Genomic DNA, 13,170 nt, shown 5'->3' with positions numbered 1-13,170 from the left:
GCATGTCAAACCTGGACACTGTACAGGTGTGCCGCCCTCATGACAACACAAATGTAGCCCTCAGTTTGACATGCATGTCAAGGGTCTGTTAGTATAAAATGAACAGCATTTCAATTCTTTTGGTTGCTGCCCTAGCCAATTGTAAATACATTCAAACTCGTACAAGATTTCAAGTACGTTATTCATCATAGCCACTGCTGTGACTCTAGTGAACGTTGTGCTACAAATGGGCTGCAAGTTCTTTGAATGTAATGCAAGGTCTATGTCATAGCACAGAATGCTGGTGTGTAGTCTTTTGATGGTGCCATAAAAATATTAAAAACTGTAATTTCACCACGTGATCATCGATATATATATATACACCCAATATCTGTTCTGGATGCATTTTCTTCCAGTGAATAGCCACAGAGAAGTGTGGTGGTATTTTATGAACATTGCAACATTCATGTTCCAGTAAGTGAAGATCATTAAATGTTTTTCATCATCATATTGCATTCCTTTTATGATTTAATCCTAATTATCTTCAAGTCATAAACTAAGATGACAAATACATTACCATGGTTGCTTTCGGAGAGACCTGAAGTAGAAGGAAATGATCAAGACCACACAGGCACACTGACACATACACATATGTAAAGAACTTCAACAGGTCAATCACCTAATCTTAGCTTCCTCACATCCTAACCCACCTGGCTAGCTCTACTAGTCACAAAATTCATTAATAAATAGGGTACAAGAGATTTCATTACTGAAAAGAACTATTTTCAATATAATAAAGGTGCCAGGAATGTCAGCTGTCTTGCAACCAAAACAATTTGGGTTGTATTGTTAAATAATGATGCTCAGTCCCCATACATCAATAATACATAACATCACTCTGTTCTATAACCAGTTTTGTTGCTTTTTATGCGTAGGCTTTTAACAAAAGTAAAAACCAGAAAAGAGGAGAAAAATTGCTGAAGATATGAACGTCAATAAAAATTATAACTTCAAATGGAAAGGTATAATCTACTTAAAATCAAATTGCACTTTTAATAAGTATCGCATGCAGATCTGTCGTGTATCGTAGACAATATATTCATTGTAATTCAACGTAAATCCAGAAGGGTTCTTTGCACCGGTGTTCACTCCCTTTCCTACTGGCACCACTACACCATCAGGCCTGAAAAATAACCACAGTTGCAGTTGATGTCAATAGAGCAGTCACAATCAAGTAACACCCTCTTACACAAGAAGAAATTCACAAACAGTTCAGAGAATTAATAAAATAAGCTACATAAATAAAGCTAGTTTCTCCTTTTTGCTAATACAAATTTTGAAGTTAAACCTGCCATGGTTTACAAAAAAAAAAAAAAAAAAGATTTTTAAAGTGCAAACAGTAAAACTGTATTTGCGATTTACTAATTAAACAAAGGAGGACAGGCACTTACAAGTTTTTGTATGTGGATGGATCAGGTCCCACACTCCCACATCCACGAACACTGTGCTTTCCCTTGGGGAGTTTGTCTGCATAGTAATCGGCTGCAAATTTGTCATTCATACTGCCAAGAGACACCTGTAAGGCAGTAAAAATATATTTAAAAAAAAAAAAGAAAGACGTGTGCACACACACACACATGTGTAAAACCACTTTTTAATGCATATGTGTGATCTCTTGTCATAAGGCAATATTGTGAGGCATGCACATGTATGTGTGTGGTGGTACTTTAAACCAATACAAATTTACATTATTTGTCTAAATTTAGCACAAATATTCTTGTTATATGGATTGTTGTATGCTGTCCAAGAGCACGTTTATTTTCTCCGCTCTATGATGTTATTTGAGGTCACAAGCAGGAAAAATACCATGCAGAAAAACTTTTGACATGCATCTCCTGCATGGAACAAACTTGGGACAACTTTGTGATTTGAGGAAGTCTCTTATAAAAAGTGAAATACATTGAAGAAATACAGGAAGAGAACGGGGAAGTAAACAGGGAGTCAGTCACGTGACAACTGGCATCAACAAAATGTCTACAAAGCATTTCCTGCCTTACCACCATACTTCCCTTAATATTCTACCAATGTTGAGGTGATAAACAATTTAATAGTCTAAAAACTTATGAAAACTTTAAATATTGGGTAGGTGCATAGAAATATAATTTTTTACTGTAAATTCCTTCCTTAAAATGCCAATGTCAAAAGGGAACCAAAAAAGTCTAGCAATTTACTTACATCACACAGCAACATTAGGCCAATATTCTTCTGCTTAGAAGCAAAGCAGTAGTTTGCACTCTTGCTTGACATGTCAGCAAAGTATACTCCCTTGCCAAACTGCACAGAAATGCACATACACAAGCTACCAGTGGCTGATGATATAAGTTTTTAAGATACAAAGCTGACCATGTTAAAAGTAACAGCAAGCCTTCTAAACTAACGATTCTCTATATTTGCTCTTCATTTATTTTTTTTTGAGGATGTGGGAGTTATGTTTCAATCAATTATGCAATAAATAATCAGACAGTGAGTTTACTTACCATGTAACCAGTGACAGGTGCTTCAGGTGGTGCAATTCTTAGACCCTGACCTAAGATGCCCGCCCAGTTGGTTAAGCGTGAGCCATGCCACAGCAACATTCTGCACACAACAGCATCCTCAATGTCAAAGGAAGAAAGCATCATACCCAACCTCATGTTTAAATGAACTAAGCCACAGCTAAGGCAAACATTACTGATAATTATGAGACCATGAATGATTATTACAAAATTCATAAGCAACGATAATGATTGCGACCATTTATCATTTCTTGATTTAAAAAGAATACCTATGTTGAACCTTTTGGATTCTAACAGAAAGAAAGAAATTTATTTTGTTTTGTAAGAATGAATCCACTATAAAACTTTTCTGACCTGTTACCACAGTCAACAAATCTCTCCTTTTCTCCTTGTTTCTGAACTTCAAAGACGTCTAGCAGTTTCATTTTGTACTGATTATGAGTAGCTGCATGTGTCTTTTGCAGATATTCATCCAAGAGCTGGCATCAGAAAATAGAGTACAGTCTTAATTGAGGAAAATAACTCTTTGCATAGAAGTACATAACTAAATGAGCGACTCCAATCATCACCTCAGCTCATCCTATCTTCAATCTGCTGTGTTTTACTGTCAATCATAATTTTTTTCTTTCATAGCCTTATACCTAGCTTTAAAAATAGAGACCACAAGATTCACTATCATCATATCTTCAGCACTGAATTTGTTTAATCACCAGTCTTGACAAGCCAAGAGAGAGACAGCTAAAACCAAAAAGAAAACTTTTGAAGTCCGGCCCGAGTCTCTGAGTATTGTGCTAATTTTAGTGTGATGGCCTTAGCATCAAGGGAAGTCACCATGAAGTAACATAAGAGTGTTGTGCCTATGCGTTTAGGGGTGCAAACTACAGTTGAAAGAGCTGCATTTTCATTGAACTTACTGACATTGAACTGATTCCAGATCCAGTTCTGAAACTGTGGGTAACAGTTGCTCTACAGCAACTATTAATATTGTGTTTTCTAACAGACACCTATTCATACAGTATAATAGAATACTGGACATTTGCCAGATGGGGTGACTGTGCAAGATTTAGTGAGTGAGAGAAAGATTGTATTGAATGCAAATCACTAGATGGATAAATTATGTCATGTTCAAACAGCCTAAAGGGAAGATGCTATGTATAAAGTTGTTAAAGGCAAATAATCGAAGTGTTGCTTTATGCTCTGCCATTGATATTTTTGTATGAGAATATTTAATTTTGTCTATAGTTTGGACTACATGTTTCCCTAATTTCAGATAAAAAAAAAAAACTATAGTTAAAATCGGTCAAGATTGAGCTAAGCCTAATATGTTATGAGAAGCCAACAGGCTGATCTCTGCTATTTGTTGAGCAAATGAACATGTCTAGACAGTGTTTGCATGCATGATGTTGTCTGTGAAAACTGAAAACTTTAATTATAATTTTTTTTTATTTAGACATGATCTCTTACCATTTTTGAAAATACTTAAATTCATGAGTATCTGAGCATCAGAATCAAAGGTCAAGACCAAGACTCAAAGAATGAATTACCTTGAATTCACTGGAGTTGCGATCAAGGACTGACAAACCACACGTAAGTGCATGATAATGGCGATCAACTGGATTCTCTGATTTATCTCCAGTCTTCAGCATCTTGATGGCATACTCAATGTCTTCCAGAGCCTAAGGCAGAGCACACAAAAAAAATTTTTTTATCACACTGCATCACAATCTGAAAACAAAAAAATGTTTTAAAAGTTTGTAAGTGCTAAACATACAGTGGCATTTTTTGGGAAAGCAGTCACAATTACTCCAAAACAAAGCGACTCACCTCAAGCAGTTGCAGCTTTTCTTTCACCGCTTGTGGCGTCTTAATAACAACTGGAGCTCTCATGCTGTGCACAAACATCAGCAGAATATCCTTAGCATGCAAACAACAGAAAACAGTCATATGATTACATTTACTAATTACTTAATTACTGGTGACCAATCTTTTTGTATGGTAATTGTTTCTTTTTACTAATTATTTATTTTGGTGGAACTGGTGACGCTTTTGCTATAAATTTGATTTTCAGTGAACATATTTAAATGACAACATTTATTGATTTGTTTCTTAATTAGCGCTAATATATCTACATCATATAGAACTGTTTCAATACATACTGCATCTTAAGTCAGCATGCATAACTGTCTAGTTATGTCAAGGGAAAAAAAAATCACAAAATGCCCTCAGGTCACTTTTAAACACTAACATTACTGATCTCTAACCTATCTGATTAACTTTATCACAGATTAACAAAAACAGAAAACCAAAAAACAACTGAGTGAACAAAAAAGAAACAAAGCTCAGCATTTAACTCTTATCACAGACAAAACTGGCTAGAGAACACTGTCATGGTCTTTCTTAAAACCTTTAACATTTGACTTGCCCAAAATCATGGGGTATCCTCGTGTAAAAGTTACTGCAGGCCTCAGTCAATCTGGAACCAAAGTCCTTGTTGTTGATCAAAGTCTCTATTTCCTTCAAAGCTTCATAGCCAGCTTTAATCTGTTCTTTTGTCAACTTGCCTGTTACAGAATAAAACACGCTGATGTAGACAGTTTTAGTGGTTACAGAAAAATATCAAGTTGTCAAAAGAAAAAAAAACAACCTCAAAAGCTAAACATACTGACACACTAATATTTACTCTGAAGAGAAAATCTAAACACACAAATAAAGATTTGGAAGCAGTGAAATTCTTACTGCAAACATTTTTTTTAATTTTAAGATGCAAGATAATTTGTTTGAAAACCTATTTGACCTAATCACAACTGTCCATGTTACAGATTGCACGTGCTGCAGATGCTTACCAAGTGGTGCTTTCTTAGCATCGTACTTCATCTCAATAACAGCTTCTTCCATTGACTTGACATCACAGATTAACTTGATGAGATCCTGAAAAAGACTGTATATATCTACAAGACTATTTATAAATCTTAAAAAAGTTCCGTTGACTGGTGCCATTTTTCAGCAACAAATGTAACAGTTGAGCACCAACAATGCAACAGTGCTCTCATAAGTGTTGACTGCTTCAATGATATCTGCTTAAAATATTCTCATAGATGTATTAATCTCTCACAGGAGGGTGGAGGGGAACTGTGTAATTAACATACTTGCACTTTTTCTGGAAGTTTTGAATCAGGTGTCTTGAGATTTTCATCTTCATCGTCTGGTACTAAGGCAGCATCTACTTGGTCCTCCTGTATGAGTACACAGACTTTAATAGAGGCTACCCACAATTGATATTATGGACTTGGCCATGACTAAACACTTGTTTAAGGTGAAGGTTAATAACGTGTAACAAAAATGTGCTTATATTTGCCTGCCAAAGTAGTAATACGCAAATGAATCTTGTTGAACTTTACCAAGACACCCATGGCCACCCCATTCTGTAGCTTCTCACTACAAAAATAAGTAACACCCATAATAACACTTGCACTGCATTTTCAAGTTACCTTTGATGTAATATGGGGAGGAGGAACAAGAGTATCCCAAATTTTTCAACAGCTGCCTCCCTATCAACTTCTATTTTTGTATTCCTTATGCTTAGCCTGGTAATGTGAAGGTGATACTGGCCACATGCTGCAGTTTCATGCTATACAAGCATCCTAATTATTATTATTAAAAACCTCAGTTGGTCACCAAAGCTAGAGTCTTATTTAGGAGTTGCAAAAGAGGAATGTACAGTAGTTTCTTACAAAATCTTTCTGTGGATCATAATCTACATTTAAGATTAGTGTGTGTTACTAGGAAAGAAGTGCCAAAAAACTGGGGTTACATTAACATTCAAACATCTTCCCAAGTATGCAAACATACATTTCCTTTTTTTCAAAGCTACTATATGTTATCTAAACTACTCTTTTGTCATGTATGGAAACACCTGACAAAGTACGGACAATGACAATTATAGTAAAGCACATTTGTCATCAAACCTTAGCAGAGTAGTCCATGTGTAAAAGGTCATATTTTCCTGGATGTTTAACAAATTTCTCCTTGCAGTTCCAGCTGTTGCCAGTCTTATCTTGAAATCTGGAAATTATGTCAACAATGTCCTCTGCATGTGACAGCCTGCACTGTATCACTTAATAATATCACTATAGGTCTAATAAATAAAAAAATGCAAGATATTTTAAGAAATGCTTTTATTTGTATCTTTACTGCAAATATAGAGACCTCAATGTTTGAAAAAAAAATCATGTGCAGCAATCTGGCCAATCTATACAAAAATAAAATGTATCCTCTCTACTGTTTTTCTGCTTAGATTTACTGTGATTTGAAAGCCACTGTACTGACACTGTACTTGTACACTTTTGATGGTGCCCTTGGCATTGGGTAGGACTGTTTCTTTGGCTATGGCTTTTTGTTTTTCATCTACTGATTTTAGTTTTTTAAACTAATGCCTTAACAGTTTCTTTGTTTGTAGGAGTCCTCAGTGCAATGGACCTTACATCATCACCAAGCAGTCACATGATTTAACAATTTCTGCATGGTGATCATGTCAATACCAGCAATCTCCTGAAGATTTTACCTATGTTCTTGATTCTGATCAATCTATAATGGTTTTGTCAAACGACTGAATCTAAACTGTGACCCACCAACATCTTGGTCTAAGAACAGTATGTCCTTTTCAGAGCACAATCCTGGCATACCATTTAACTTATTTAGCATGTGTTGTTCTTTGTAAAGTACTCAAGTTTGCCAATAGGACTGGGTTATGGCTCTTCTTCTTCTTCTTCTTCGTTCCTATTCACCCCCAGTGGAGCATAGGGCCGCAACCACACGCCGCCATCGGACCCGGTCCTGGGCATCCCTTTCTAGTTGGGTGGGTAATGGCACTATATAACTTTATTACTATCATCATTACTGTGGAAATAAACACAATCAACAAGGTAGAGACCAATGCATATCTGTTCCATGAATAACAGCTACTGGCAATGTCTTATACCAGCTTCTACCAGTACCAAATGACCATGAAATGACGAAAGATTAATTTGTTTTCAGATATAGCCTCCACACTGCAGCAAACTACCGCATTTTACCATTTATTTCAGGAATGTGATGTATATACCACTTGAGGCATCTAAACAAACTGAAAGATTTCATAAAGCTGGATACTGCCAGAGTGAATCAAGAAAAATAGGAGCCATTCTTACTTTTTACTAAACACATTTATTGCCTTGTCTAGGTCACCGCTACAGTTGACAATGTTGGTCTGTCCCTTGTAACCAACACGACCCCAGCGCTGCCAGACATGAAACGCCTTCTTCCCATTTTCCTCCAACAACTGAATGATGTAGTACTTATTGTTGTTGTTCCCAACATTTGTCTGAAATGTCAAGCCATAAAAACTCATTCAAGTCTCCATTTTTCTTACCAAAGGTAGAGTGGTTGATTCTTTGAAGCTGATTTTACTGTTTCTGATGACACCAAATGTTCTCACTTTTTACGCTTTTTAATCTCTTAATTTCATGACAGAGACATCAACCTCTAGACTCAACCATACAGCAAGAACTAATTCCATAACATACTTTATACCATGCATTTGCAGAATTCTGTTTCCTAATGGTTTACCCCAATCTAGAGAATGCTCAAATACAAAATTTTGAAAATCAAAATCACCGTAATATACAATACCTGGTTGAGCATGCAGTCCCAGATAACCTTGGCCGTTTTGTATACATGGCATTTTTCAGCAAGAGGGCACTCGGCGTCCACTGGTGCACTGCCCTTGTCGACCACTACTTTGCGGACTAAAAAAAAAAACCCAACACTTTATTATTTTATCTTGGCTGTTGGTTTAACAATAAACTAATAATACAAATTATTATGGAGATATGAAAAGATATGATATGAAAAGACAGATCTGTAGCAGAAAATGGTGGAAAATATATATATAGGCAATCAGTTTATCTTGCTCTGCTCACCTTATGTTAGCTTCAGATCATATCAAAGGCAGTCAAAATCACCTGATATAGACCTGTTTTCAAATAAGTAGTGCAGTGATGTAGTAACAAGCACAAACAACCTTGATGACAACACAAACATCCATACCAACAGATTTTGTCTGTAATTCTCCGTCCTCTTCTTTCTTCTTTCCTTCAATCTTGCCCTTTCCACCTGATTTGCCTCGTCTTTTGCTTGTTTTCACAGGTTCTTCTTCCTCTTCTTCCTCTTTCTTTACAGAATCAATCATGGTTGAAGATGATGATACGGACAGAACATTTTCAGCATCAGCTACTGTGGCATCTGCAGGGATTTATAAATGTGTAACTTTTTCCAAAGTGATATGTCCAGAATATTTATGCTTCTTGGGTTTCCTAATTAAAAATTGTTTCTTACATGAACTTAGTTCTGGTCACAGAATTCTGTTCTAAATGAAGGCACAATTAATTAGAAATTATGCTGCCCTTTCTTTAAAACTTACAGGAAGAAAATACAAAAGAAATCTTTCACAAAAGTGAAAAAAGAGAAATATTTTCGAAGGTTTTTTTTTTTTTTACTTTACTGAACTACATATGATAAATGCAAGTACCTGATTTGGTTCGAGCAACTTTACGAATGACATTAGTAGATATGTTCACTTGCTCCAGTTTGAGGAGATCCACGCGGTATGTTCTGCCACAGGCTTCAAAATCAATGCTTTCTTGCTTGTCTTCCCGTGCCTTTTCCAGTTCAAGGCAAACTGCAGCAGAGTATGGGTTCCACTGACCCTTCTCATCTTCCCACTGCCATACATAGAAGTCTGGAAAAATTAAACAATAGACACCAGATAAGCTTGGATTATTAAGCGCAATACGCATAAAACATGGCTTGTAAAGATTAAGGGATAATAATAATAACTTATAACACACAGCATCACAACCAAGATAGATCACACTCTCCTCACAGACCAATAATGATAAATGAAAGATAACAGCCAGTGGACAGTGAGGTACATACAGGGACACTGAGCAACATAAAGATGAGGTACAAGTGTAGAATGTAAAGCAACAGATGAAGGTATGAAGGGATGTAGATATAATAAATAGTGTAAGATGAGTTGTTATATGATGGTTAGCATAGATAGTATTGCCAGGAACAGTAATTCAGGGATAGTACTTTGTGAACAGATATGTTTTCCGAGAACATTTGAAGGTAGGCGTGGAGTCCGAGTGGAGAACGTGATGTGGAAGAGAGTTCCACTGCTTAGCAGCACATAGAGAGAACATCCATTGTCTGTATGTGACTGTCTTTGTGGGAGGGAGGGGCAGAATACGGGAGTCTGATAAGGAGCGAAGGTTTTGAGCAGGAGTCTTTCAACAGCAGAAAGGTAAGGAACTACTTTTAACCCCCTTTTTTTCAATCTCAATGTTAAAAGAAAGAGGTTACTGCTAAAGTAGCCCCAACCTCCTCATAGGCTGAGTAGCCATAGTCTGGTTACAATATGATTAAGTTTAAATCATCCTTTGCATTATTCCCATGTATTCCAAGGTAGAGGATGTTGAGGTTTCTTAGACTGGCTACTCACCATTGTCTGCTTTGTCCAATATAGCCATTCTGATTCTGCGTTCAAATCCCGTCTTTTTGTTTTTTTGCACCATTTTCTTCATGTGAAAAATCATTGTCATCTTAGGTGCAACTGCAATGCTTATCTGAAAAACAATAAAATAAAGAACATCAAAGTTTCACAATCTGATGTCTATTTTGAAAAGTGCTTTACTTTTTCACTTGTATGTTATGTTTATGTCCAAATGACATCTTTCAGTTCACTTCAAGTCATAGACTGTCCACTATTAGACATTCTGCATGTTTTCCTTGCGAAGAGCTGAATTTTTAGTGTTATTATTTCACAATTTACTCACATAATTCAGATGTAAATGAAGCAAAAAAAACTATGTCAACATGATGAAATTGTTTAAGATGCAAGCGACTCAAACAAATCATGGTCTCCAAAAAGGTTATTAGATACTGTAAGTTTTGGATTATAAGCCATGACTTTTCTTCCCCAGGTTTAAACCCTGTCGCTTAAACAGCGATGTAACTTGTTAGTGGATTTTTCTGATTTTAGGAGCATCATACCATCATCTTTTCTTAGCTTCTCTATAACTCTATAAATTTGCAGCTTACTTGTAAATAGAGATTTAAAAAGAAATGTTAGTGGTGCAGCTTATACACAAGTGTGCTCAATAGACCGAAATTTATGGTAGGTTCAAATGTCATGAAACAATAATGAAAGTCTTGAACAAATAATTCTCTATAAACAAATAAGGACAAAAGATAGATATGTCAGCAACTAAGTAAAGAAGAAAAGTAAAACAAAATTGGTTTTCACAGCTGATACAGTCATTTCTTGAAGAAGATAAAAAGAATATTACCACAATGTATGTTACAAAACTTAACTCATGATTTAAACAAAAAATCCAAAGACGATAGTTTATTTCTAACATTGCTTTAGATGAACTTGCCTCATCTTTATTTTTGGACCATGCTCCTGTCAATAATTTGTTCTGTTCACTGGTTAACTCGACCCATTTTCTGTTATCTCCTTCCAATTCCCATCGTACCAGACCATCTGCAATATCCACGTCTGCTGAGCGGGCCTTTTTACTAACAGGACAATCGCCAGCTGATCCTCTAGCTGAAAGTGAACAGGTTTATATATCTACTTTTATTAAAATTGTATGTCAAGGTTTTAGATATCTATTTACTTTGATATTGTATGCCAAGTATCTCTTTATATCCACTGTTTCATTACCTACTAGTAACAAAATATAAAACCCCCCGAAAATACTCAAAATCACAAGTTAATCACTGTATGAATATCTTCATTGAGACACGAAGAAACATTTCAATAAATAGTATCACATTTTTTTTTTCCCCATTAAAGAACAACACTTGAATTCAATTTGCAATTTAATAATAATTTATGAAGCGAGTGCTCTTACTACACATACACACAAAGACAGAAAAAGTCATAATGATGATAAGCAAAAAACAAAAGAAAAAGGGAATATCAGGATTATGAAGAGATAAAGATTTCAAAGACATTGCAAGATAAAAAAGTTTCTTTTTATTTTAAAAGCTATTACTGGATTAAGAGCTAGTAAATAAACTGAATGTTTCCCTTATTTTTTGCTCTCAAGGAGAGGTCTCGTTAGGTGGTGGTAAAGCACTTGTTACCAATACACTGAGAGACAATGGTTCTGGGTTGTGAATTCATGTCAAATGTATAGATCTGTCTCTCACACACACAGGTGCATGTTACTTATAGGTCTATTATTGTGCACACAGAATTATTTCTGTACTTGTCTTTTTAGAGGGAAAAATACTTTAAAGGGTGATCAGCAAAACCCCTAAGCAGAGTGAAGTACAAGCTTGCATGTTAGTTGTATGGTAGTTCACTAGACTGGCCCTTCAGATATCTGACTTAGTTCATCAGTATATCCCAGCAAGAATACTCTGATTTTCTGCAGATAATTCTGTTCCAGAAGATCTTTGATCAAGATTAAATGTCAGTTATGAAGTATACTATGTTTGTAATGTTTTTGTGGGCTGTTATTATGTTACATTCTTAAGACTTTTATGATGTCTTATACTGGTATCTGGTGTAACTGATATGTTTTTAAAAACATGGCAGTATGTTCAATTTAATGCCTTTTTTAAAAGAACAATGAGCATGGTTCATAAAGCTGAACTATAAAAAAGTAGTATGTTGTTAATTAATTTGTACTGCTCCTAACATACTTTACAATACACCCGTGTCAGTAGTTGTGCATACAACAAACGTCTATATGAGGCCATCATTCGGTTCACACATATACCAAATCATAGACCAAATCTACCTTACTTCAAATGGCAATGGTACATGTACTGTATTCCTAAGAAATCAAATCGATCTATATATAATGTCTTAATGGACAAATCCGAACGCAATACACTTAACAAAATCATTTAACACCGAAAGTGGATACAAGTCTGTTTTCGTGGTAGCTCTCCTCAGTCACGTAGTAAACAAAACGTGACTAATCAAAGAAAAGACGCTGAAAACCTTCGGCTTTCGCTTTTACCATGACACCACCTATTAACTATCAACTTTCGAATTTTAAAGACCGCATGAATGACGAAAACGTGGAATACAATTAACCATTACTATACGATTTCTCTATGCTTTATTTTTCAGTTACCTGAGGTTCTTTTCCTAGGAGGCATGCTTTGGACTCGCAACTCGCTGTGAAAGTAAGACCTGCTGATTAATCAATAAAAGCGTAGCGAAGTCTCTCAACTTTACAGCGATGAGCGTGCGGTAACCCGCCTTTACGCGAGTCGGTCAAAAACTTAGAATGAACTCGAAACGGGAAAAGAAGAAAAAGAAAATTTTGATCGTATTTTATTAGATATATCGCCTAGAAATTTATCTGTGAACCAAACTATAGCGAGGTGGCAAAAGGAGAGAGGACAGTGAGAAGCTGCCGAGGTTGTCATCCATAATACAAGTTCGTGATGCTACCGTATGCTCCGCGAAGCCGCCTAAAAATAGAGTATGTCGTCTGCTAAAGTCTCTTACGTGGTTTTTGTAAAATTATGTTACTAGGTAATGCCACTGTGAGGTACAATAGCCATTAAC

The 13,170-nt window shown here is 35.8% G+C and overlaps 1 protein-coding gene across 1 annotated transcript; it reads right to left on the bottom strand.

Moving 5' to 3' along the window:
• Positions 1-410: 410 nt before the first annotated feature.
• Positions 411-13,044, bottom strand: LOC112577085 (poly [ADP-ribose] polymerase 2-like). The gene is made up of 18 exons (XM_025260012.1): positions 12,731-13,044; positions 11,012-11,184; positions 10,075-10,198; positions 9,100-9,309; positions 8,619-8,813; positions 8,202-8,317; positions 7,721-7,893; positions 6,500-6,596; positions 5,681-5,767; positions 5,378-5,462; positions 4,957-5,095; positions 4,359-4,422; positions 4,079-4,210; positions 2,889-3,013; positions 2,517-2,616; positions 2,215-2,313; positions 1,431-1,555; positions 411-1,162 (listed from the first exon to the last, which is right to left on the bottom strand). The coding sequence occupies exons 1-18, from the start codon at positions 12,753-12,755 to the stop codon at positions 1,009-1,011; spliced, it is 2,223 nt and encodes a 740-aa protein (XP_025115797.1). The 5' UTR covers positions 12,756-13,044; the 3' UTR covers positions 411-1,008.
• Between the last annotated feature and the right edge of the window lie 126 nt (positions 13,045-13,170).

Source organism: Pomacea canaliculata, linkage group LG12 (genome assembly GCF_003073045.1).
Source record: "Pomacea canaliculata isolate SZHN2017 linkage group LG12, ASM307304v1, whole genome shotgun sequence".
Classification (NCBI taxonomy): domain Eukaryota; kingdom Metazoa; phylum Mollusca; class Gastropoda; order Architaenioglossa; family Ampullariidae; genus Pomacea; species Pomacea canaliculata.
Note: the sequence above shows the minus strand (reverse complement) of the source record. Positions and strands in the feature narration are given on the sequence as shown.